General features: G+C 50.6%; 1 protein-coding gene across 1 annotated transcript; it reads right to left on the bottom strand.

Annotated features, from left to right (window-relative positions):
* Positions 1–5,398: 5,398 nt before the first annotated feature.
* CD300A (CD300a molecule) lies at positions 5,399–16,887 on the bottom strand. The gene is made up of 7 exons (XM_063080516.1): positions 16,827–16,887; positions 12,506–12,847; positions 11,858–12,017; positions 9,526–9,620; positions 6,503–6,540; positions 5,971–6,078; positions 5,399–5,533 (listed from the first exon to the last, which is right to left on the bottom strand). Exons 1-7 carry the CDS (start codon positions 16,885–16,887, stop codon positions 5,399–5,401), a joined length of 939 nt encoding a protein of 312 aa, XP_062936586.1.
* Positions 16,888–22,645: the final 5,758 nt, after the last annotated feature.

The raw sequence follows: 22,645 nt of genomic DNA, 5'->3' as shown, positions 1-22,645 counted from the left end.
TAGTATGTGTGAGTGTCTGCTTGATATTTGTTGAACCAATGACTAGATAAATGACTGAATCCTGCCTCAGTTAGGACATACGAGGGGGACTCCAAACCAGTGTCCCCTCCTTTGGGTGGACAGTGTAACAAACATCTGTGACAAAATAGGAAAAGGAACTGGGTTAGAATATGGCATCAATTTAGAATGTAATTTCCTGTCAGTAGCAGAAACCCTGACAAAAAGTGACTTAAAGACATTCAGAGCTATTTATCTCACGTGACATGAACTTGGAGCAGGTGGTCCTAGGCTGGCTCAGGGCTCCTAGTGCCATCAGAAAAGAAATAAGGAGCTTTCTTCCCAACTCCACCCCCCGCCACATTCCACCATCCTTAGCCTGTTGGTCTTCATCGTCATGGTCACAAGATGGTGGCTGTCCCTCTAGCCATCATGCCTGTGTTCCAAGAAGAATGAAGGGCAAAGACAAGGGCGCAGAAGGCTGAAGAAGCGTGCCAGCCAAGTGTGTTCCTTTTAAATGGCTTTCCCAGAAGCCCACCTGGCAACATCCGCTTACATCCTCTTGGCCGGCGCTATGCCCCATGGCTGGCTGTTCCTAGATGGAAGGTGGCTAGGGGGTGGGGGCAGGGGTGGGGGCCGAGTCAGCCAAACACAGGGTCTGTCACAAGTGGTGTTCAAATACGAAGGTGTGGGTCTCTGTGGATGGACCCCTCGTGCGGTGTCATCACAGAGATGAAGGGTGTCAAGGACAAATGACCCCAGCCACCTGCAGGAGGTTGGACTCTGGTCCCCCAAGAGGAAGACAGCAAAACTGGCAGGGGCCAGGGGACACCAGGGGTCTCTTCTGCCCGCAAAGCTGCAGAAGTGGGAGGATGGACGTCAGCAGAGGAGGAAGCGCTAGAGAGAAGACCCGGCTGGCCACGCTCCCTGGGCTGGGGAAGATCTAGAAGAGTGGCTGGCTGAAGGCACAGGAGGACGTATGGACCCAGCTCGGGGGCCTGGGGCAGTCTGGGGGATGCTGCTGTGGGGGCTGTGCTGAGGGGGATTCAGGCCGACCCTCTGCAGAAGACCGGAATTGGACTGAAACCCTGACAAGCTGCAAATGCTCCGCATCCTGTCCTCACCTCACCGTCAGGCCTGGAGACATCCAGCTCCCCTGGTTCTCTCAGGCCCTCCCCGAGGACCTCACATGCACCGCCCCCCACAAATGCACGCTCTGTCCTCTGCTTCAAGCGCCTGCGGCTTGCTCAGTCCCCGTGTGTCTATGTCCATTTCGTGCTGCTGTAACAGAATACCACACACTGGGTCATTTATAAAGAACGGAAATGCATTTCCTCTCAGTTCTGGAGGCTGAGAAGTCCAAGATGAAGGCGCTGGCATCTGGTGAGGGCCTTCTTGTTAAATCCTCCATCTGGAGGTGTCCTCACATGGTGGAAGTCAGAAGGCAAGAGAGAAAAGGACATCCCCCCCCTCAGCCTGGAGACATTTGATGAGGGTCCTAATCCCACCCATGAAGGCAAAGTCCCTTAATGGCCCCACCTCTTAATACTATCACATTGGGGACTAGGTTTTAACAAGAGAATTTTGGAAGAGACAGAAGCGTTCCAACCGTAGCACTGCATAGCAGCACCTGTTTACTCACCTGTGCCCTACGTCAGCAGTGCCACTCCAGGGCCTTCCTCCTTGATGCTTGGGGGAAGGAGGCTCATCTCACATCCACCCCTCCCACCAGGCTCCCTTGCTTTTCCTCTCTGTGCCCCTCATGCAGCTCTGGCATTGTCTGTCCCCCTGGCACAATGCTGCCCCCCAGTCCCCCTGGCACAATGCTGCCCCTCTGTCCCCCAGCACAATGCTGCCCCTCTGTCCCCCAGCACAATGCTGCCCCCCGTCCTCATGGCGCAATGCTGCCCCTGCTTCCCAGGTGGCCTCAGGGACCATGGGATGATGTGGACACGGCCACACTTCCGCCACTTCCTGCCTCTTACTTCCCATGACCACACCAACCCGAGGCTGCGCATGTGTAACAGACTTGACTGAAGAGTTGGGGACCACCAGATGGAATTAGAACATTGGAGAATCCTATTAAAATGGATCTTTCCTATGATTGTCACCAGAGTACGTGGGAAGGCCAGAGATAGAATCCTTGCAGGGCCTCCTCAGGGGCACACCCAGACAATGGGACTTGTTACCATCTGGAGGTTGTCTTCTCACCACAGAAGCCCACACCCACCCGCCAACCCTCCCTGTGACGATTCCACCCCACCCCTGTGCCTGCGGGTTTGCCGCCAGCACCGTCTATGGAACGCAGTCTCGAGCAGGGCACGTCGGCCAGTGGCTGAGCTGTTCAAGCCACCTTAGCTGCACTAGTTCTCTCTGGCTTCTGTAAGAAGTTACCACACAATTATGGCTTAAAACAACACAGATTTTTGATCTGACAGTTCTGGAGATCAAAATTCTTAAATCAAGGCATTGGCAGGGCTGTGTTCCTTCTGGAAACTTTAAGGGAGGATCTGTTTCCTTGCATTTTCCAGCTTCTACAGGCTGCCTGTGTTCCTTGATTCATAGACCCTCCCTCCACCTTCAAAGCCAGCAGTGTAGATCGTCACATCTGTCTCTCCTCGCACCCCAACTTTGGTCATCACGTATCTGACTCTGACCCTCTTGCCACTCTCTTATAAAGACCCTTGTGATTTCACTGGGCCTGCCTGGATAGTCCCACCTCCCAGCATTCATAATTTAATCATATCTGTCAAGTACCTTGTACCTTATAATAATGTATTCACAGGTTCTGGGGATTAAGATGTGGACATCTTTGGGGACCATTTTTCTGTCCACTGCAACAGCACCAGGGAGACCCTTGGCAGGGGGCAGCCCAGGTGGGTTTGGACACTCCAGATCCCATCCCTTTTGGGGTCTCTGCTATTTGAGCTGACGACATCCCTCTGTACTCTCCCTGAAGACTTCCTGTGACTATTCACACCACCCCACACATGCCCCACCCAAGGACAAACAAGTCACTCTCAGAGATGGCACCGTCTAAATTCACAATTAAGCTCAGATTTCCCTCTCTTGATGGAGAAAGTGAGTTTACGTGGGGAGGCAGAGCAATGGCAGCTCCATTTTCTTCGTTCCCAGCTTCACTCCAAGCCCAGGGCACAGAAGGAATGAGACTGTCGCCTTATCTTTTAACCAACAAGGCAGTCAAGCCCTGATGGCCACTCTTCAGCTTCAGTTTGGAATGCTCAGCTTTTCTTTACCTCGGCTCAGATCTCACTCTTTAGCAGGCTGGCTCCCATTGCCCGTTTCTGTAAATGAAAGACAGGCAGCCTTGGAAGGCGTCCCCTGTCCCCACCCCTGTCCACAGCCCCGAAGGCTGGGAGATGAGTAGAGAAGGTCCATGTCCACATCCCTCTGAGCTTGAGAGTTCATCTGGGAAAGGGACTGTGTCACATGGGTCCCTGTGCCCCAGGGAATGGGTGAATGAATGAATGAATGAATGGATGGATGAATGAATGGATGGTTCCCTTGGACTGTCTGCCCCAGGCAGGACAGAGAGATGGGGGAGGCAGAGAAGTAAAAAAAAGAAGGGCGATGGGGCTGCAGCTTTAGGATAGGAGAAGCCATGTTGGGCTGTGTGGTCGGGAGCCTGGGTTTTCCCAGGGGTGTCAGCCCTCCCCCCTTGCCTTCCACCCTCCCTGCTACTTTACAGCCCAGTTTTGGTCACCCGGAGTGCGCAGAATTTCTGCCTGACTGCTCTGGGGCCCAACCCTCTGTCTGTTATTTTGGGCACAGCTTGCCCACTTCCTCCTTAGGGGAACAGAGTCCCATCTGCTCGTGTGGGGTTGAGATGAACAGAGAGGACAGTGCCCACCGCTCTCCTTCAGGTGGAAGGACCCTTGTCGAGGCCCCGCCAGGCACAGCTGAGAGCATCCGGGGTTCGGTGAGCTGCACCCACGGGCTCGGCTGGCTGACCAGCCCCTCCCAGCCCTCCCCACACACAGATGGGCCCAGCTCTGTGTGCGTGTGCGTGTGCATGTGTGTGTGTGTGTGTGCGTGCATGTGTGCGTGTGCGTGTGTGTGCGTGTGCGTGTGTGTGCGTGTGTGTGTGCGTGCGTGTGCGTGTGTGTCCACATGCATGTGCATTTCCCCTTTTGCATCTCAGAATGTAAGTTTTAAAAGGGCAAAAGTACGGGATGACACCTGCACACACATGCACACAAATGATTCCAGTTCTAACGACACCAACCAGAGCAGTGTCTCCACCCTTTGGAGGCCACATCCTCCTTGAAGAATCTTCTGAAAGTGCTGGGCCCACTTCCCAGAGAAAACTGCCCTAAAGGCACAATTTGGTTATAATGTCAGTGGTCAAAACCCCTCAACTTAAGGGACATACATCTCTGGCTTTCAACTGTTATTTACTAAAAACAGAAGATCAAAAACGTTGAGCTAGAAGAATTTCACTGAGACTTCACACAGCCAAGAGGGTGGTAAATGTGGTTTTTAAGCCATTGGTGGCCACCGCAGACTCGGGACAGCCTGGGTAACTGTTTGCTTCAAATTTTAAATCTCCATGACAAGATCACTCTGCTGTGTTTTCCATCGTGGAGGGAAGTGGCTGTGGCTGACCCTCCGCCACCCACTGGTGACCTTTCTCAGGATGTCCCCAACCTGGAACCTCCTCAACGCTTCTCTGTGCTTATCTGGAATCAAAGCCAGGAGCTTTGATTTTTCACATAGAACTGCAGACACGTCGCAGGCATTATTTAAATAATTCTTCTCCCTTAATAAGACATTCTGAAGTTTATTTAGATCTCTTATACTAAAAAGTAAACCTATCTAAGAGTCCAGAGGAACTTGCCACAGGTTCTGGAGCCGTGGGCAAGCCTCTCCACTGTCCGGGCCTCGGTTTCCTTGTCTGTGGGATTGGGGGGGAGGTTTATGATATTTAGAGCCCTCTACTCCCCGTGCCCCCTGCACATGGACACAGATCTCTTCCTTTGTAATCTCTTGGTTCTTCTTGCCAGTTCTCCCCAGTCCCCAGAGATCCCAGACATTTCTGGGGGACTGTGAATTCCAAAGCTCCTTGCCAGCGCCATCCTATGTGAGCCACGTCTTTTCCTGGTGCCCCAGGGGACGAAGGAGCTGCGTCCCCCGTGGACCCCAGAACCGGAATGAAGCAGGGACAGTGAGGGAAGATGCCACAGCCAGGGCCGGTGGGGTGGGAGGGCCTCCTGCTGACCCCCAGAACCCTTGTTCCTGCTCATGGTGGCCCAGCTGTCAGTCGGTCAGTCACCACCAAAGGAAGCAGGCTGAGGGGGACATGGGTGAGGGCTAAGGGGGCCATCCTTGGGCTTCCTGTGGCTCAAGGAGACCTCCAGGTGGCGAGGCTGGGGACAAAGGCCTATGTCTTCTTTATGACGCTGTACTCTGGTTCCTCCTCCCGGGGTCTCTGGGAGGGACTCCTGCTGGCATTAGAATCCCGACTCTGGACGTCAAATACCACCGAGGAATAGTGAAGATCTTCCCTGGGGGCTGCCTGCAGAGAGAGACCTGAGGCTCAGGGACAGGTGGGGGAAGGAGGACACCCAAGGGAGCCATGGGGAGGCTGCCCTGTCCCCAGCCTCCCCACTCTCCTGGCTGCTTTCTCTCGTACGGACTGGGCTCCACGATCCTGTCCACCCACCTGCTCCACCCCACCTGGCCAAGGCACAGCACAAAGTCCCCGGGTATCAGAGGCAGGAGGGTCCCTGGGATCCACAGGGCTGATCCCACCTGGTCCCTTTTACAAGGAAGAAACTGAGGCCACCAGAGCACTACAGAGCTGATCGGGCTCCCCCAGACACCTCTGTGCTCCCTTTGATGGAATGTGCTGGCAACAATGCAGCAAGGGTCCCTCACTGAGCAGTCAGGTGTCTGCAGAGGACACCTGGCCCCTTAGGCAGGGCCTGGGCTGGCCAGGGCTCTCACACTTACCACTGTGCTGTACTCCATCTCTGCCTGCCTTGGTGGCACTGGCTCTTTCCACAGGGGACATGTCTGCAGCTCCAGGTTCGCATAGTGGGGCTCACTCTGCTCGGCAGCCTGGGGTGGGCAGGTGGGGGGGGGGGCTTGCCGGGTGTCACGGACGGAGCCCCTATGGCCTCTGGGCCTGCTTCTCTGTGTGCACCCCCCGTCCCTCCGTGCTCTGGGAGCAACTTTCCCTCCCTGTCTTCACCATCCCCAGCTCTGGGCAGTATTTGAATGCCCCCCAGGTCATTCCAGCTGGGAGGACCTTCCTTCATTCCACTTCCCCTGGGGGGAGGGGACAGACTGTCTGAAACTCAGGGAAAGACCCAGTGACCAGATCTCCCAGGTATCGTTCTCCCTGCTCTGGCGAGCACCCCCTCCATCCATCCATGATCCACCCAGCAGGTCCACTGGCCAATGGCACTGTCCAACCCCCCAACATCCTCTGCGCCCCTTATCCAGACACCCTGGTACATCTCCTGCGGGAGTCTTTCCTTACCTGCCTGGGGCTCTGGGAGGGCTCTGAATGCTTCCCAGCTAGAGACAAGAAGAGATTAAGGAGGCTGAGTCCCAGAACAGGCACAGGGATGGGGATCCCTATAATCCATCTGGGAAAAGGCCTTTCTTTAGAGATTTTGGCCCTGGGGACCTATCCCCCCAGGTCTGAAGCTTGGCAGGAATTCCAGGGTTTGTTGAGTGAGTGAATTAGTGAATGAGTGAACAAATGAATGAATAAATGAGTGAAGACACGAACCAATGGAAAGGTCCTGGCTGGAAGAGCAGGTCAAACGAAGCTAGTTCTCAAAACTGTCACTCACAAAAATGTTCCCAGGTGGGAGAAGACAGGAGGGGGGGATGCCCACTAAAAGGACCTGTCCTTGCAGAGTCCCAGGACTGCCTCAAACCATAAGTCGCCAGGGGCATCTGTTCTGACCTCCTGTGCCTGGGGTCTGTCCCTCAGGACGGCCCACCCAGCTGCGGCCCCAGAAGCCTCCAGGAAGGCCTGTCAGCTCTGTAGGATCCAAGCTCAGGCTGACACCACCTCTGGTGTCAGCTTTTGGCTTCCAGCGCCTGCAGCGATGCTCGGCAGGCATCCTACCTCTGAGCACAGCTCTGTACAGCCCTGATTCTTTCAACCCAGGATCCAGTAGCAGGTGGCAGTGGCTAAGGCACACATAGCCAGATGCCCATGGCACTGAATGCCGCAGAGAGAGACACTGCCCACCCCTCAGGGAGCCTCCAGAGTCAAAGAGAGAAGCCACAGTGGGGAGACACAAGTCCACACATGGCCCCGTGCTTGCTGAGCCGACAGCACAGGTGACCCGGTGCTCTGCAGTGTGAACGCGTTCTGTTGCTGAATGCTGTGTGCAAGCTCCGGGCCACCCTTCCTCTCCTCATCTGGGACAGGCATTCTGATGGAAGGAGGAAAAGGGCTGGTGGGGAAGAGCTGGGCATTCAATGCCGGGGAAGGAAGATTTGGGGGAAAGCGAGATCCAGTCGGCCCTGGTGGCCATGGTGCTCCCAGGGCCCAGCACAGGCCTGGCACACAGCAGCTGCTTAGGACAGGTTTGCCATGTGAGTGAATAAATGAATGAATGGATGAACGAATGAATGATGGCAGTGGGCTGGGCGAAGAGCTGTGAGTGGGTGTGACGGGGCAGGCGTCAGGCTCAGGGGCAAGGAGCAGGAGATTTGCAAAGCAGGGGACAGAGACTCAGGGTGTTCAGACAGAGAGCCTCGCTCCTGTCACTAAGAACTGGTTCGAACAGAATATAATCCACCCATATATGGGTAAACTATGCAGTGTGTGATTTTTAAAGCATTTAATAGGAGGGGAAATGGTACAATATGTTAAGTGCAGAAATATAGGCTTAAAAGAGAATTCATGGTATGTAGTAAATTTTTAAGAAGTCATATATGCATAATAGGCGTAGAAAAAAGACTGGAAGGACATACCTCAGATGTCAGTAGTTGGTTTTCTCTGGGCAGTGGGATTTTTAGTCATCATTGACTATGGGAAGTGGATTTCCTTCTTTGTGCTTTTACTTATTTTTGAAACTTTCTACGACAATCTTACATCCCTTTTTTAAAGGGGGTTGGGGCTCTTTGACAAGCGAGAGACTTTCTAGGTGAAAGGGCACCCAAAGGGACCGCTGGGACTCAGAACTTAGGCGACCCGGGCTGGGAAAATCCCCATGTGGCAGCAGTGTCCACATGGGAGCTGATGTTTAGGAGGAAGGGACCAGAAAATGACACATGAAGCAGATAGGAAAGAGGAAGTGGTTTTCTTTCCATGCGTCATGCACAGTTATGCTGAGGCTGATTTTTCCCCCAAAGGCCTGGGCTGTGCCCCGGGGGAGGCTGAGCCCCACTGGAAGGGCTAGAGGAGAGAGTGTGAGGTGCTGTCCCCACCCCCGCCACATGCACCAGCTTGTCCTGCAGCTACGGAATGGAGTGGCCCCCTCTCTTCCACCCCAACTTCATTGCAGCCTTAAAAGGCTTCGGTAATCATGGGCAAAGATTCCCCTGAGAATCCTCTGCTCATGGAATCACAAATGCTTAGAACAAGGAGGAAACTTGCAGCTCACACTCTGTCTTAGAAATCTGCTCTCCTGGAGGTGACTGGTGGCCTCAGCCAGTAACAAGAAGGCTGAACCGCCATTGTTCTTCTGTTTCTGTTACATATTTAATTCGCTCGTCAGGTACCTACTTACTGAGTGCCAGACACAGTGCTGGGTGCACTGTTCGTGTTCTCTCTTTTAATCTGAGCTCAGAGGAGGGTGACTGGACTGTGGAATGCCTGGTGCCCATTGTGGCTGGAGATACTAAATAATGCAACAGATACTGATTGCGGACCTTCTCGAGTCATGGTCCCTGACCTTAACGAGCGCAGGGGTTGGCGGGAAGGAAGGCAGGAAGGTAGGTGATGACGATCTAGTCTGAAAAGGGCTGTGACAGCAGAGGTACAGAGGTGCACCCAGGAGGGGCCCAAGCCACTCTTTGGAGACAAGGAAGAGGTCCCAGAGGAAAGGAAGTCTGAGGGCAGTCCTTGGAGTCTACCAGGAATGGGCCAAGGAAAGAAGTTAGGGGAGGCTTTCCAGGTGTCCAGAGCAAACCCACAAGGAGAGACTGAGGTTGTGGCTCTTGCCAGGTTACAAGAAGTTGCAAGAAGTTGCCTTCCAGGGTGCAAGAACAGTGCGAGAGAGGTGGGCAGGGCCGGATCATGGAGGGCCTTGGCTATCCTGTGGAGGCCTGGACTCTTGAGGGTGTGGGAGGCTGTGCAAGGGGTTTAAACAGAAGGTCACTGCTTCCCAGGCAACCACCCACAGGCCCTGCAGTGGGAAAGGCCTCCCTCTAGGGAGCCCTCTCCCACAACCTGTGGGAGGTCACCCGGGATGTGTGGGTCTGAGGGTATGTGCGAGATGCCCATTCTGAGGAACAAAGATGGAGCCTGGAAGATGAGAGGCTGTGTCAGGGCCTGCCCACCTGGGCTGGCAGGAGGGACGTGGGGAGCTAACTCACCTTTGCCCCGTTTCTGAAACATCCTCCAGGCCAGCAGCGAGGTCCCCACCAACAGAAGCAGCAAAAGTGCTAACAAGAAGAGCAGCAGCGGGAGCCTGGGGGGACACGGGAAGGTGGAGGTGGGGCGAGGCCATCTCACCTTCCCTAACTTCTTAAATAGTTAAGGTCAAATTAAAGAAATAGTATAAGTCTCCTTTTACACACACACACACACACACACACACACACACACACACACACACACACACACACAGTGTACTTAAGAACCTTCCAGAAGTTCTTTATTCATATACAAGCAGATATGAATATACATGATTTCCCTTCTTTTTTCACACACAGGAGACATAGTATGAACACTATTCTGCTTTTACTTAATGCATCTTAGAGATCTTTCCATGGAACTATATAACGTCCCTTGGGCTGCACGGTTAGCTCAGCTGGTTAGAGCACAGCCTTGTAACACCAAGGTCAAGGGTTTGGATCCCCATACCGGTCAGCTGCCAAAAAAACACCCACAAACAAAAAAGAAGTACCTTGTTCTTTTATACAGCTGCATAGTATTCCATTGCATGAACAGAACATAATTTTTTTAACTACTCCCTCTGAATGGGTATTCCCCCCAGTCTTTTGCAATGACAAACATTGTTGCAATAAGTCACCTTGTGATTCTGCCATTTCACAGTTGGACAAGCAGCAGCAGATCTACTGTGACACAGACACAGCTAAACTTTGGCCCCTCACTTGCATGAGCCTTCTTTTTTTATACCTGAATTTGCATTTATAATTTTCTAGTCTTTTCCTTAAAGATGTCCCTCCTCCACCCCCAAATTGCACAAGCTTCGGGCCCCACAAACCCCCTGCCACTTAGGCATGCATCTAAGTGTAAACTTATGGAAATGGTGTGTTTGGGACCTGAATTTTGCCTTGTTTGATGTTAATGTCATGACTCTGGTTGGCAGGAAGCCTGTGGAAGTACTTCAGGAGTATTGTGTAGTAAAGAATCTGGCCTTGTCCCTGGTTCCTGGGAGGGACGCTCTAAATCCTTAGAATTTCCCAAGTGGGAAAAATTTTCCAAATAGTAGGAGCGTCTTTGTTACTCATGAATCACACCTGAGTTTGGCTAAGAGACGAGATGACGTGGTGGGTACTGGTCACCAGAAAGACCACCATGCAATTAGAGATGTGGGGCGCCCAGGGAAGGAAGGAATGGTGATTGAGATCTGTCACACAGCCAATAATTCTATCAATCTTGCCTATGTAATGAAACCCCAATAAAAACTCTGGACACCAAAGCTTGGAGGAGCTGCCTGGTTGATAAACACATTGACGTCCCAGGAGGGAGATTCTTCCTGATTCTACCCAGAGAGGGCATGGAAGCTGTGTTTGGGGCACTCCAAGACCTCACTCCCCATGTTTCTTCATTTGGCTGGTCCCAATCTTTATTTTTTATGATAAAACTGTATACAAGGATACTTCAAAAAGTTCATGGAAAGATAGAATTAAAAGATAATATGAATCTTTCCATGGACTTTTTGAAATACCCTTAAATAGTGCTTTCCAGAGTTTTGAGTCTAGTGAATTATTGAACCCAAGGGGGTCAGGGGAATCCCCAAATGTGTCACCAATCGGCCAGAAGGGCAGTGACCAGGGGATCCCCCAAGTGCTGCTGGCATCTGAATGAGGGCAGTCTTGTAGAGGTTGGAGCTTTCAACCTATGGGATCTGTGCTAACTCCAGTGCCCCAGTTGGAGTCAGAGTGGGGAGTCTGTGAAACCCAGAAATGGTTTGTGACTGCATGCATTTTTCTGGAGAGAGAGTGTATAAGTGTCAGATTCTCCATGGGCTTGGTGACTGAGAAGCGGGAACTCAAAACTTTGGAGTCACATAAACCGGAGCCCAGCCCTGCCTCTTGTAATTACCTGACTGGGCAAATCACTTAAGCTCTCTGAGCCTCAGTTTACTCATCTGTAAGACGAGGATGACAGCAGCAGAGTGTCATGGAAAGGTGCGGATAAGAGCAGTCATGGGAAGCATTCAGCACGTGCCTGCTAGGATATCACCAGCTGTCATTAACTGTCACTTTCCTCCATCCGCCCTGCAACTTCTCCCTACCCTGAGCCCTGTCTTGGAGCCCAGGGCAGGTGCAGCATGGCCTCAGCAACCCAAGCTGGGATGTACGGACTGAGGCTCCAAACCTGCGCCTGGGCAAAGGGAAACTGAGGCCCCCACCAGCAGGGGGTGGTTCCTACCACCGACTGGATCACGTGGCTGAAGGACCCCATCCTGAGCCCCTCCTGAGTAGAAGGCCCAGATCGGGGACTAGGGTGCCTTACCTTGGGTCTGGGCCCTGCTGGAAGTCGTCCTGGATGTTTGTATTGTGGGTGGCACTCACTGTGGCCAGGGAAGTGGACAACGCAGCTGGAACTTCAGTTGTGACTGTCGAAGTCTCGGCCACAGGGAAACTCATACTTGTAGGTGTCATTGATGTGGGTACTGGTGGCAAAACTACAAATCAGACCTGAAGATCTCTCTCTGACTCCTGCCACTCACCAGTGCCTTTTTGGTTTGATTTCACACCAAATGCTCACTCAGGAAGGTGGCAGGGTGGAGGACCCCAGGGCCAAAGTCTCCCCAGGATCTTCCTGGGCCAAGTGAACATGTCAGGACAGGACAGAGGAACCTCCCCCAGCAGTTCTGATTCCATCTGCTGAGGAGGGCCAGGGCTCTCCTGCGAGCCCCCAAGTTACCTCTCCATGCCCAGTGTGGTCCCCCCTCCAGCTAACACTGCAGGCTGCCAGAGAAGTCTGTCTACACTGCAAATCTGACAGTCACCTGACACCTGACCAGCACTTCCCCGTCCTTCAAGACTGGGCAGAGACGTCAGCTGTTCTACACACCATACAAGTCTCAAACCTGATTCTTCCCGCTCCAGCTCTTCTGACCTGAGCCTCAGCCCAGGTGTTGGTGCGAGAGGGACTCACCTGGGAACACGGACACCTCAACCTGCAAGATGGGATCTCTCTTCATACTGTGCCATGGTGTATCGATCCCACACCAGTACGTGCCTGTGTCCTCCACCATGAGGTTCTTCATGGTCACTGTGAAGCTGAAGTTTTCAGGATGGTCCCTGATGGACACTCGGCTGCCCCTTGCTTTTCTCTCTGACTTTTTGGTCTCCGCGATCTTGTCACATAATAAAATAATCGGTTCTCTGCACCAGTATTTGTTGTTTGTCCTGTATTCCTCCTCATACCGACACTGCACGCTCAGGGATCCCCCCACAGTGCCGTTCACGGTGCTGGGGCCGCTCAGAGAAAAACAACCTGGAAAACACAAGCCCCGTCCTGGGTCCTCACCAGATGGGCCTGGAGCGTGGGAGCCCTTCAAGGTTGCGGGTCCCCTCAAGGCCCCTCCACTCTGCATCACCCCAGCCCTGAGCCCCCGTCCTTCACTCCACATCACTCCCCCATCAGCCAGATCCCACTTTGGGCGTCCTCCCCCTCTGCTCTGCCATCCTCAAGATTTTGATCACAGCAGCCCCTTTCTCAGACCCTAGACCCCTTCCCTCTCACCCCTAAGCACCCTGCTCTCCTGGGAGGCCAGCCCAGCCCTGGGCATCTCAGAAAGTGGAAGGACAGCCCACACAGCGATCTGGCTCTACTAAGGGAATGTAAGCTGGGGCAGAAATAAGGCTGCCAAGCCACTGTGACAAGAATGCTGGCAAAGCTTGTGGATCAAAACAGTCACAAATGCAGAGGCTCACTGACGACAGCCTTCATTTCATCCTGCGTCTTACCTTAGTTTGCCCAGGTCTTGTAGAATTAATTTTCAATTTTCAATTTTATAGAATTAATTTTCTGGTAGAATTAATTTTTCTTACTTTTTTCTCTCTAAAATTTAAACTGGGGGAGTAAGGTGATGGCATGAAGCCATGCTGGTCACCACGCAGAGGACACGCGGCCCCTGCCCTGGGCACATGGGCAGTGGTGGATGCAGCTCCTCACCCCTTGTAATTCTGTGATTGGGCCCCAAGTTTTGGGTGGGGGGATAGAGTGGGCTTAGGGTTACAGCTCTTTAATTTTACTTACTTGTTCAGGTTCTTAAATCCCCATGTTTGAGACTTTGGGGTCATCCTAATGCAAGCCACAGGAGAGCAGGGTCTCCTTGTTACACCTTCAGTGCCTGGCACATAGTAGGTCCTTAGTAAATGCTGCAGCCTGAGCCCCTCCCCCACCCCATCAGCTCCCCACTCTCAGTCCATGGCTCCCCAAAGCTGACTGCAAGCTCCTCAGTCTACGAGTTCACAAGGATCCCTCCTTCTGGCCTGGGTGTACAAATCCCCTGTAGAGAAGGTCCTTCCAAGTCCTGTGTGACATTTACTGAGATCCTCAGTAGCAATTGCCAAGGCAAAGCAGAAAGGACCTCAGAAGAATCTGGGTTTAGTCTCAGCTCTATTACGTGTCAGCTGTGTGTCCGGAGCAAATTACTCAACCTCTCTGAGCTTCAGATGCCTCTCTGTGAAGTGGTGATGATTGTGCCTACCTCACACAGCATTTGGGAGTGTTAAATGAGATCGTGGGTGTAAAATGCATATAATAGTAGGTTGAACCATATGAAATTGCTGATATTCAACTGTTTTTGACCAAGAAAATGGGAATTTTATATAATTTGGTCAAATAAAAATAGACAGCACTCTGTCTGGCTTAAATAAGAAATGAAAAGAGAAAATAACAAATAATACACATACAGAGAAAACGAAAAGAATCGTGATGGTACCTTGCAGAAGTTCTCTATAAAAAAGTGTGACCTGGATGAATGTGGAATTTTCTAGAAAAACACAAATCACTAAGATTGACACATATTAAGTGCTTAACAAAGATACGTCAGTTCCCAGCCCTCCTTTACCCAAGACTCTATTCCAGGCCTCCACATCCTGCCTCTCCTTGGCTGTGAGTTGTCATCCTTTTTTCATCTGGGTCTTGGCTTTTTTCCCTGATCTGGGTGACCCCACCACCCCACCCACAGCACCCAGTCCTGTCTCTTGTTCTGTCTGCAGAGTCTGACTTCCCTCTGGATTTTCACATTCTCTCTCTCTCTCTTGATTCATTTTTCTCCTCTGAAATCTTGGTGAAAAAATTGTTACCCAGCCTCCCAAAAGGCCTGACTCACCTTGAAGGTGTCATTCTAATTTAGAGATAGGAGAGTGTCAGAAAACCTTTAGTTTTATTTCCTCACATATCTGGAATAATAACACCTATTTATGATCTTCCCAATTTTGCTTTTCTATGTTTTCTCCATTTCCGACACTTACCACCACCCCCAAACCTCTGATCATAAACACAGGAGGCGGAAGACACCTTGGGGCCAGGGCCTTTACTATTTTCAAAACTCTTCTACCAGGATCTTTCTCTGTCATCTTAATGTCTTACTTTGAGATCACAGAGTCTCGTCCCATTAAATCCCAAATAAATGAGTGAACTGTCCAACTCAGGAAGCCAGGAGAGGGCACCTGCAGACACAGCCAACGCAGTGGGAAAGAAAGAATAACACTAAAGCAGAATTAGTGAATTAGGAAACAGAAAAACAGTGGAACTAGTACATACATTGAAAAACTGACTTTCCTTTTGAGAGGGGCAAACCATGAAATCGACAGACTAGTGGGTAGCCAAGTCAAAAAAAAAAAAAAAAAAGAAGAAGACCCAAATACACAAATAAAAAGAAAAACAACCACCAGGGTAATTTGCAAGTCTCTGCAAATAAGTCTGTAACCTGGATGAAAACTGTGAAAATGATGATTTTCTAGGAAAATATAAATGGCCAAGTTAGGCCAAGAATAGGTTTAAAAAAAAATAGACCAATAATGATGTGTCATTAAATAATTATTTTCCTACCAAAAAAAAGTGGGGGGGGGGGGTAGCAAAACCTAGACAGTTTCATAAGTTAGTTCACTCAAACCTTCAAGGAACAAACAATTTCAATTTTATTTAAATATTTAACATTTGCAGAGAACATAGAAACAGAGAACTCTTCCTAATTCTTTTCACAAAGTCAGCATAATATACAGAGACTAAAATCTGGCCAGATCTCGTATAATTCACCTCCTGAATAATTTAAAGGAGGAAAAAAATAATCTCTATGGATAATGAAAAAGCCCCTGACACATGTTGCTGTTGTTATTAAAAACCCTTTGTAAATAGACATTGGTGGGCACTTTCTTTGTACTAAATGGGAAACGCTGGCCACCATCCCCTGAGTCAGGGACGAGGCAGGGATGACCAAGACCGCACGGCCTCTGGGCATCATTCTGGCTGTACCAGACAATGAGCCAATAAGAGAAAGAGAAACAGACATCAGAGAGGAACTGCGAACTCTAAAGCTCACAGATGCCATGGAGACAGAACACCCAAGGACTCAGCACAAATGCTAGTAACGGGAGGATGACCAGTTTCCAAACTAATACACAAAAAGTAATAGCAACCAGTTACTATTTAAACCTATAGACAACTAGTTAACAAATATAATAGAAGAGAACCTCCAATTTATAAGAAAAGCATCCAAAAAGATTTAAATTATCCTAGGGCTGAGCCTAATAAGGCTGCAGGACCTGTCTGAGGTGAGTTGTAAAAGCTTCCGAGGGCACAGAAGGTAAATGCGTGGGAGAAAGCCTGGTCCTTGGATAGAAGGCTCAACCCTACAGAAGTCTCCTCCCTTCTCTCCCGCAGTTTCTCTTCCCACCACCCTCTCCCCTCTGTCCCCATCTTCCTCCCTGAAGACACCGGCCCCCCCTGGTCCTCAGGCATACGTGAGGTTGCCACCAACCATGACAGCAGCAGGGCTGCTGCCTGGCTAAACCGGAGACCAGGCCCCAGCCCACCCCACCCCTCCCCACCCCTCCCCCCGCTCCACACCTTGCAGCTGGTGAGCCGGCAGGGCACCTCCCCCAAACTCACGGCCCTCAGGAGCGCCCAGCAGTGGCCACCCCTACCCATTTGATTCATCCTGCCTCTAGTCCTTCCTGTAATAATTCAACCAAAAACCTCCCATCAAAGCCGCTCCTCTGTGCCCACCCTTTGCCCTGAGCCCCAATGTGGCGCATCCAAAGTCAGGTGGGTGTAGAGGAAGAGAGACCCTTGCCCCTTTCCCTCTCAGGGGTGCAGTCCATGTGGTGGACAGAGCACACCCTACTCTGCTTTCTCTCTGGGGTCCAGGGTCTTGGTGGCCCACGCGACACCTCCCTTGCAGCCCTGCCCCTCACACCCTCCCTCCCTCCTGCACACCCGCCCCAGGCAGACAGCCCCTCACCTGGGACCCAGAGAAGCAGCAGAGCTAAAGGCAGCCACACGGCCCAGTCCCCCTGGGTCATTTCTCCAGCACAGATGTCAACTGCTACAGTGCCGGGCTTTAGCCTCCTCAAAGGAGGGTCACATCTCCAAGTCTCCTGCTTCTGCTTTTCTCTGCACCGTGCTGCTTCCTTGTTCAACTTCTTCTGGTTCTGTTCCTGGGCTGGTCAGAAAACAGAGGAAGCTGAGGGAGCAGACGGCCACTGGCTGCCGGACACACCCCGGGAACTCTGCAGCGTCCTCTTCAAGCCCAGTTGAGTGGGCAGGTTTCACAGCTGTTCCCAGTGACGAGCCCTCTGCACCATGAGCCCTGCAGCTCACAGGCCTGCTCTTCCCCCTCTCTCCTACCCCCCAGGACTGCACAGCCCAGGTCTCCTTCTAGCGGGGCCCATAACTCCCCCTTGTTTGCTTGTGGTCAGGATGAGCAGCCCTGAAGGGAGGGCAAACTGCGGCTGCTTTTCCGGCCCTGGGCTGTACCCACAATGAGGGCATCCTGAGGGCTCCCTGCCATGAGCCCCCAGCCCTAGGCCTGGATGTCCTAGTTGGCAAATGGCCCCAGAGTCCCTGAATGGTTCCTAGTCTTGAAAATGTATCCTCAACTTGACCTTCCTCACAGTATGACCTTCACTCCTGTTTAGCCCCCATTGGACCCAGCTCAGGGCTGGGGACAGAGCAGTGACTTGGCAGGGATACCTTTCTTCCCTGATGCTCATGGAGTTTGGACTCCAAACACACACACAGACACACGCGCGTGTGCACGCACCTTGTGATACGCACCCCCAGCTTGCACGGAATGGCCACAAGGGCACAGGAAACCCTGATCCTAATGGGTAATGTGTCCCCTGAGAGCTTGTAGTCACCAAGCTCCACCCACGCCGAGTCTTGCACTAGCTATGGGGTCCCAAGAATGCCCTTTCCTGCTGCTCTGTTTTGGATTTTCACTTCTCTTCTTCCCTCTGGACAAAGGAACATCTTGTTCGGACAGTGCTGGGAAGCCAAGGAGACTTTCTGGTTCTGCTGTTGGAAGACTCAAGGACAGAGCTTGGTAGACATTGGAGGAATTTCTTTCTTTTTTTTTTTTTTTTTACAAGTCAGCTAAAATTTTAATTTTTGCATTCTCTCATCAATGGAACACTATGTAACCACTGAAAAGAATAAGGCAGATCTTAAATGTGTTAATAGGCAAAGATATCCTGAATACCTCAAGTAAAATCAAAGACACAGAATAGCTCAAATAGTAGGAACCCACCATTAGTTTGAATAAACATGTCAATTCTTATAGATGCCTGGACAATTTCTCAAAGGAAACATAAGCAATGCTCTAAGACTGGTTACCTCTGAAGAATTGGACTGGAAATCTGTGGGGAAGGAACTTTTCACTTTATGTGCTGTACTGCTTGATTTTTTTTTCTTTTTCCTTTTTTTCCCCCCTAAATAAAACCTTTTATTTATTTATTTATTTATTTTTTCTTAATTTTATTTTGTCGATATACAATGTGGTTGATTATTGTGGCCCATCACTGAAACCTCCCTCCCTCCTCCCTCTCCCCCCTCCCACCCAACAATGTCCTTTCTGTTTGCTTGTTGTGTCAACTTCAAGGAATTGTAGTTCTTATGTCTTCTTCACCTACCCCGGTTTTGTGTGTGTGTGTGTGTGTGTGTGTGTGTGTGTGTGTGTGTGTGAGAATATATTTATTTATTTTTAGCTCCCACCAATAAGTGAGAACATGTGGTATTTCTCTTTCTGGGCCTCACTTGTTTCACTTAATATAATTCTCTCAAGGTCCTTCCATGTTGTTGCAAATGGCAGTATTTCATTCGTTTTTATAGCTGAGTAGTATTCCATCATGTAGATATACCACATTTTCCGTATCCACTCATGCGATGATGGACATTTGAGCTGGTTCTAACTCTTAGCTATTGCAAAGAGTGCTGCAGTGAACATTGGGGAACAGGTATACCTTCGACTTGATGATTTCCATTCCTCTGGGTATATTCCCAGCAGTGGGATAGCTGGGTCATATGGCAGATCTATCTGCAATTGTTTGAGGAACCTCCATACCATTTTCCATAGAGGCTGCACCATTTTGCAGTCCCACCAACAATGTATGAGAGTTCCTTTTTCTCCGCAACCTCGCCAGCATTTATCGTTCAGTCTTTTGTGTTTTAGCCATCCTAACTGGGGTGAGATGGTATCTCAGTGTGGTTTTGACTTGCATTTCCTGGATGCTGAGTGATGTTGAGCATTTTTTCATATGTCCGTTGGCCATTTGTATATCTTCCTTAGAGAAATGCCTACTTAGCTCTTTTGCCCATTTTTTAATTGGGTTGCTTGTTTTTTTCTTGTAAAGTTGTTTGAGTTCCTTGTATATTCTGGATATTAATCCTTTGTCAGATGTATATTTTGCAAATATTTTCTCCCACTCTGTTGTTGTCTTTTAACTCTTTTAATTGTTTCTTTTGCTGTGCAGAAGCTCTTTAGTTTGATATAATCCCATTTGTTTATTTTTCCTTTGGTTGCCCGTGCTTTGGGGGTCATATTCATGAAGTCTGTGTCCAGTCCTATTTCCTGAAGTGTCTCTCCTATGTTTTCTTTAAGAAGTTTTATTGTTTCAGGGTGTATATTTAATTCTTCAATCTATTTTGAGTTGACTTTAGTGTATGGTGAAAGGTGTGGGTCTAGTTTCATTCTCCTGCATATTGATATCCAGTTCTCCTAGCACCATTTGCTAAAGAAGCAGTCTCTTCCCCAGTGTATAGGCTTGGTGCCTTTGTCAAAGATCAGATGGCTGTAGGTGTGCGGGTTGATTTCTGGGTTCTCTATTCTATTCCATTGATCAGTGTGTCTCTTTTTATGCCAGTACCATACTGTTTTGTTTATTATAGCTTTGTAGTATAGTTTAAAGTCAGGTAATGTTATGCCTCCAGCTTTATTTTTTTTGCTCAGTGTTGCTTTGGCTATGAGTGGTCTTTTGTTATTCCATATAAATGTCTGGATAGTTCTTTCCATTTCTGAGAAAAATGTCTTTGGAATTTTGATGGGGATTGCATTGAATTTGTAAATCACTTTGGGTAGTATGGACATTTTCACTATGTTGATTCTTCCAATCCAAGAGCATGGGATATCTTTCCATCTTCTTGTATCCTCTCTAATTTCTCTCAGCAGTAGTTTGTAGTTCTCATTATAGAGATTTTTCACATCCTTGGTTAACTCAATTCCTAATTATTTTATTTTTTGGTGGCTATTGTAAATGGGAAGGCTTTCTTGATTTCTCTTTCTGCATGTTCACTATTGGAGAATAGAAATGCTACTGATTTTTGTGTGTTGATTTTGTATCCTGCTACTGTGCTGAAATCATTTATCACCTGACATTGGAGGAATTTCTATGACAATTTGGTCATAGATTTACTAAAGCTTGTTGAGATCCAAGATGCTTTGATGAGCTGAACATGAAAATGTAAGATAGGTGTCATATTTGGTGGTTTACATGGCCTGACCATTGCAAAATTTCCCAGAAATGTATTTTTAATCCAGTCATGATCCAAGAGGTGTTACTGCAGTCTTGAATGTCCAGGCCAGAAAGAGAATCAGGAGGTAGGTTCTCGTGCAGTGCATCCACTTACTCAGTGACCTTGAGCAAAACCTGTGGCTTCTGTAAAACATCAGTAACAATAACTCAACTGTGAGAATAAATAATGCAATGGTTATAAATATATTCCAATGTGAGACATTACTTGATGTCTTCAGGCCAGTCTTTTTCCAAGGGGATACAGTGAAAAGCCCTGGGAGAATCGGATTCAACAGGGAGAAGTATGCTACGCAGCCATCTGTGGGATGCAACCATCCTTAGGAACATAGAGAAACACCTGACCTACCGCCAAGGGGCAAGGTCAGGGGACTTGATCCCTGCCACAGCCATTCTACTCAGCCCAATCTGTCCACTGACCCAAAGGAAGAAACAAAATGATGCAAAACAACTGCACAGCATCAGAATGCTAAGGAAGTGACACTGTCCCCGCAAGTCCCTGATAGCCATCACCAGATGTTGGTGCAGGGCAAGATGAATGCCAGGGCCACAGGGCTGAACCCCCTTCTCAGGTGGGATCCAACAGCAGCCACAAAACCTGTGATGTGGTTTGAAGCCTCTTCCCAGTGTGGATGCACATGCTCAGAGGCCTGTGGGGCAGGGTGCTGGTGGGGATGTATGCAGGGCTTTTGGGGCAGACTTATAGCAGCAGCATTGAGTTTTGCAAACTCACAGGTCCCACGAAAATATCTGGGGAGTGGATGAACCGTGGGGCCTGTCAGCAGAACTTCCCTTTCCAAAGCTGCTCAATCTCAGAGCCGCCGTCCCACTGAGGCAGCCCTGTGGTCCCCGGTCCGCTCTGCCGCTCTGTCCCCCTGAGCTGGAGGCGGACCTCAGGGAGGGCGCTAGCTGGTGGGCACTGCTCAGGAGCGGGCAGAGGCAGGAGGCGGGTCTGTGTGACTGCAGCCCCACAGAAGGAAGAAGAGCTTGATGATTGTGTGAGCGTGGGACAAAAGGGGAAGGAAACTGACCTCCACTGAGCACCTGCTACGTGCCAGGTGTTTTTGCTGGGGTTGAATGCACACAGGTAGGGTTTGAATGACTGCAAGATCCATGAGGAACAGAGCCAACTCTGACTGACAAGCTGTCGGGGAGGTGCAGCAGGGAAGGATGGACTGACGACTGGGAGGACCTGGTTTCCCTTCCCCAGGAGCCTGGGTGAGACCCGCTGCCTGGGCCTGACCCCACCCTGTCTGGCCTGGCCTGCCTCGCCTCCCTGCTGGGCTCCCAGGGCCTGCCCACTCCCCATGCTCCTGCCCATCTCTGGGGAAGCTGCCCCTGCGTGGCTGGATCCTTCAGGGGCCGAGGCAGCTTGAACAACCTGAGTTCCAATGTGTCCCAAAGTCCCCGGCCACAGTCCACACCAGCTGGTCATTACAGAGCCATCATGACTGCCTGCTTGGTCTTGGGTGCACTGTGGTCAAGACAGACAGGAAGAGGAAGCTGCCGGCAAGCAGATGGGTGGCTGTGGCAGCCAGAGGTGCGAGAACCCTCACTGTCCCCCTTCCCTGAGTCTTCCTGCCCACAGAGCCCCTGCTGTACCCAGGGCCCATCCTCCCCCCCCACACACACAGGTGCCTGGGCCTGGAGATAATTTTTCCACCAGGGAGAGAGGAGCCAGGGGTGAGAACAACAGGCTGGGGCCCATGGAGCTCAGAAGGGCACCCATGAGCACTTAAGATTTGGACACTTCACCTAAGTTAAGCCTTAACAGAAAATAGGTTCAAGCAGAGGCTGGTGGTCTGCACAGCTGGACAAGGAAGCAGTAGTGGCTTCAAGTCACTGCTCAACCTCCACCCCATCCCCAGGGACACACAAGGGCAGTTGTCTAAGAGGGCAGCCTCTGCCTGGCACAGCCCCCCGGTGTCCCTTCTGAGTTCCCTCCACAGAGCAGGACCAGGGGCAGGAGATGGGTTAAGGGCACCTGCCTCAAGGAGGCCCCCCGACCATGACAATGGGGGTGGCACAGCAGGGAAGATCAGAGCCCTGCCCGCTTCATGCATTGCTGGGAGGCTTGAAATGAGATCAGAGATGTGAATGCACTGGGTAATCCACAGGGATGTTTTGAGATGTTTGCTGAACTCCCACCATGCGCAGAGGTGAATCGACTCCTCACGACTCAGGGAGCTGAGAAAACTTACCTATAAGAACCCAGATCTGGGGCTGGCTGGTTACTCACTTGGTTAGAGCACGG

Source organism: Cynocephalus volans, chromosome 16, assembly GCF_027409185.1.
Source record: "Cynocephalus volans isolate mCynVol1 chromosome 16, mCynVol1.pri, whole genome shotgun sequence".
In the NCBI taxonomy this organism is placed as follows: domain Eukaryota; kingdom Metazoa; phylum Chordata; class Mammalia; order Dermoptera; family Cynocephalidae; genus Cynocephalus; species Cynocephalus volans.
This window is presented reverse-complemented; position numbering and strand designations above follow the sequence as displayed.

Excerpts from the sequence above, each read along its gene's own strand:
- CD300A (XM_063080516.1), bottom strand. The coding sequence starts at position 16,887 with ATGACCCAGGGGGACTGGGCCGTGTGGCTGCCTTTAGCTCTGCTGCTT. Across the intron at positions 6,079-6,502 it reads CCTCCCAGAGCCCCAGGCAG|GCTGCCGAGCAGAGTGAGCC; the intron begins GTAAGGAAAGAC and ends TGCCCACCCCAG. Across the intron at positions 5,534-5,970 it reads AGATGGAGTACAGCACAGTG|GCAGCCCCCAGGGAAGATCT; the intron begins GTAAGTGTGAGA and ends CTCTCTCTGCAG.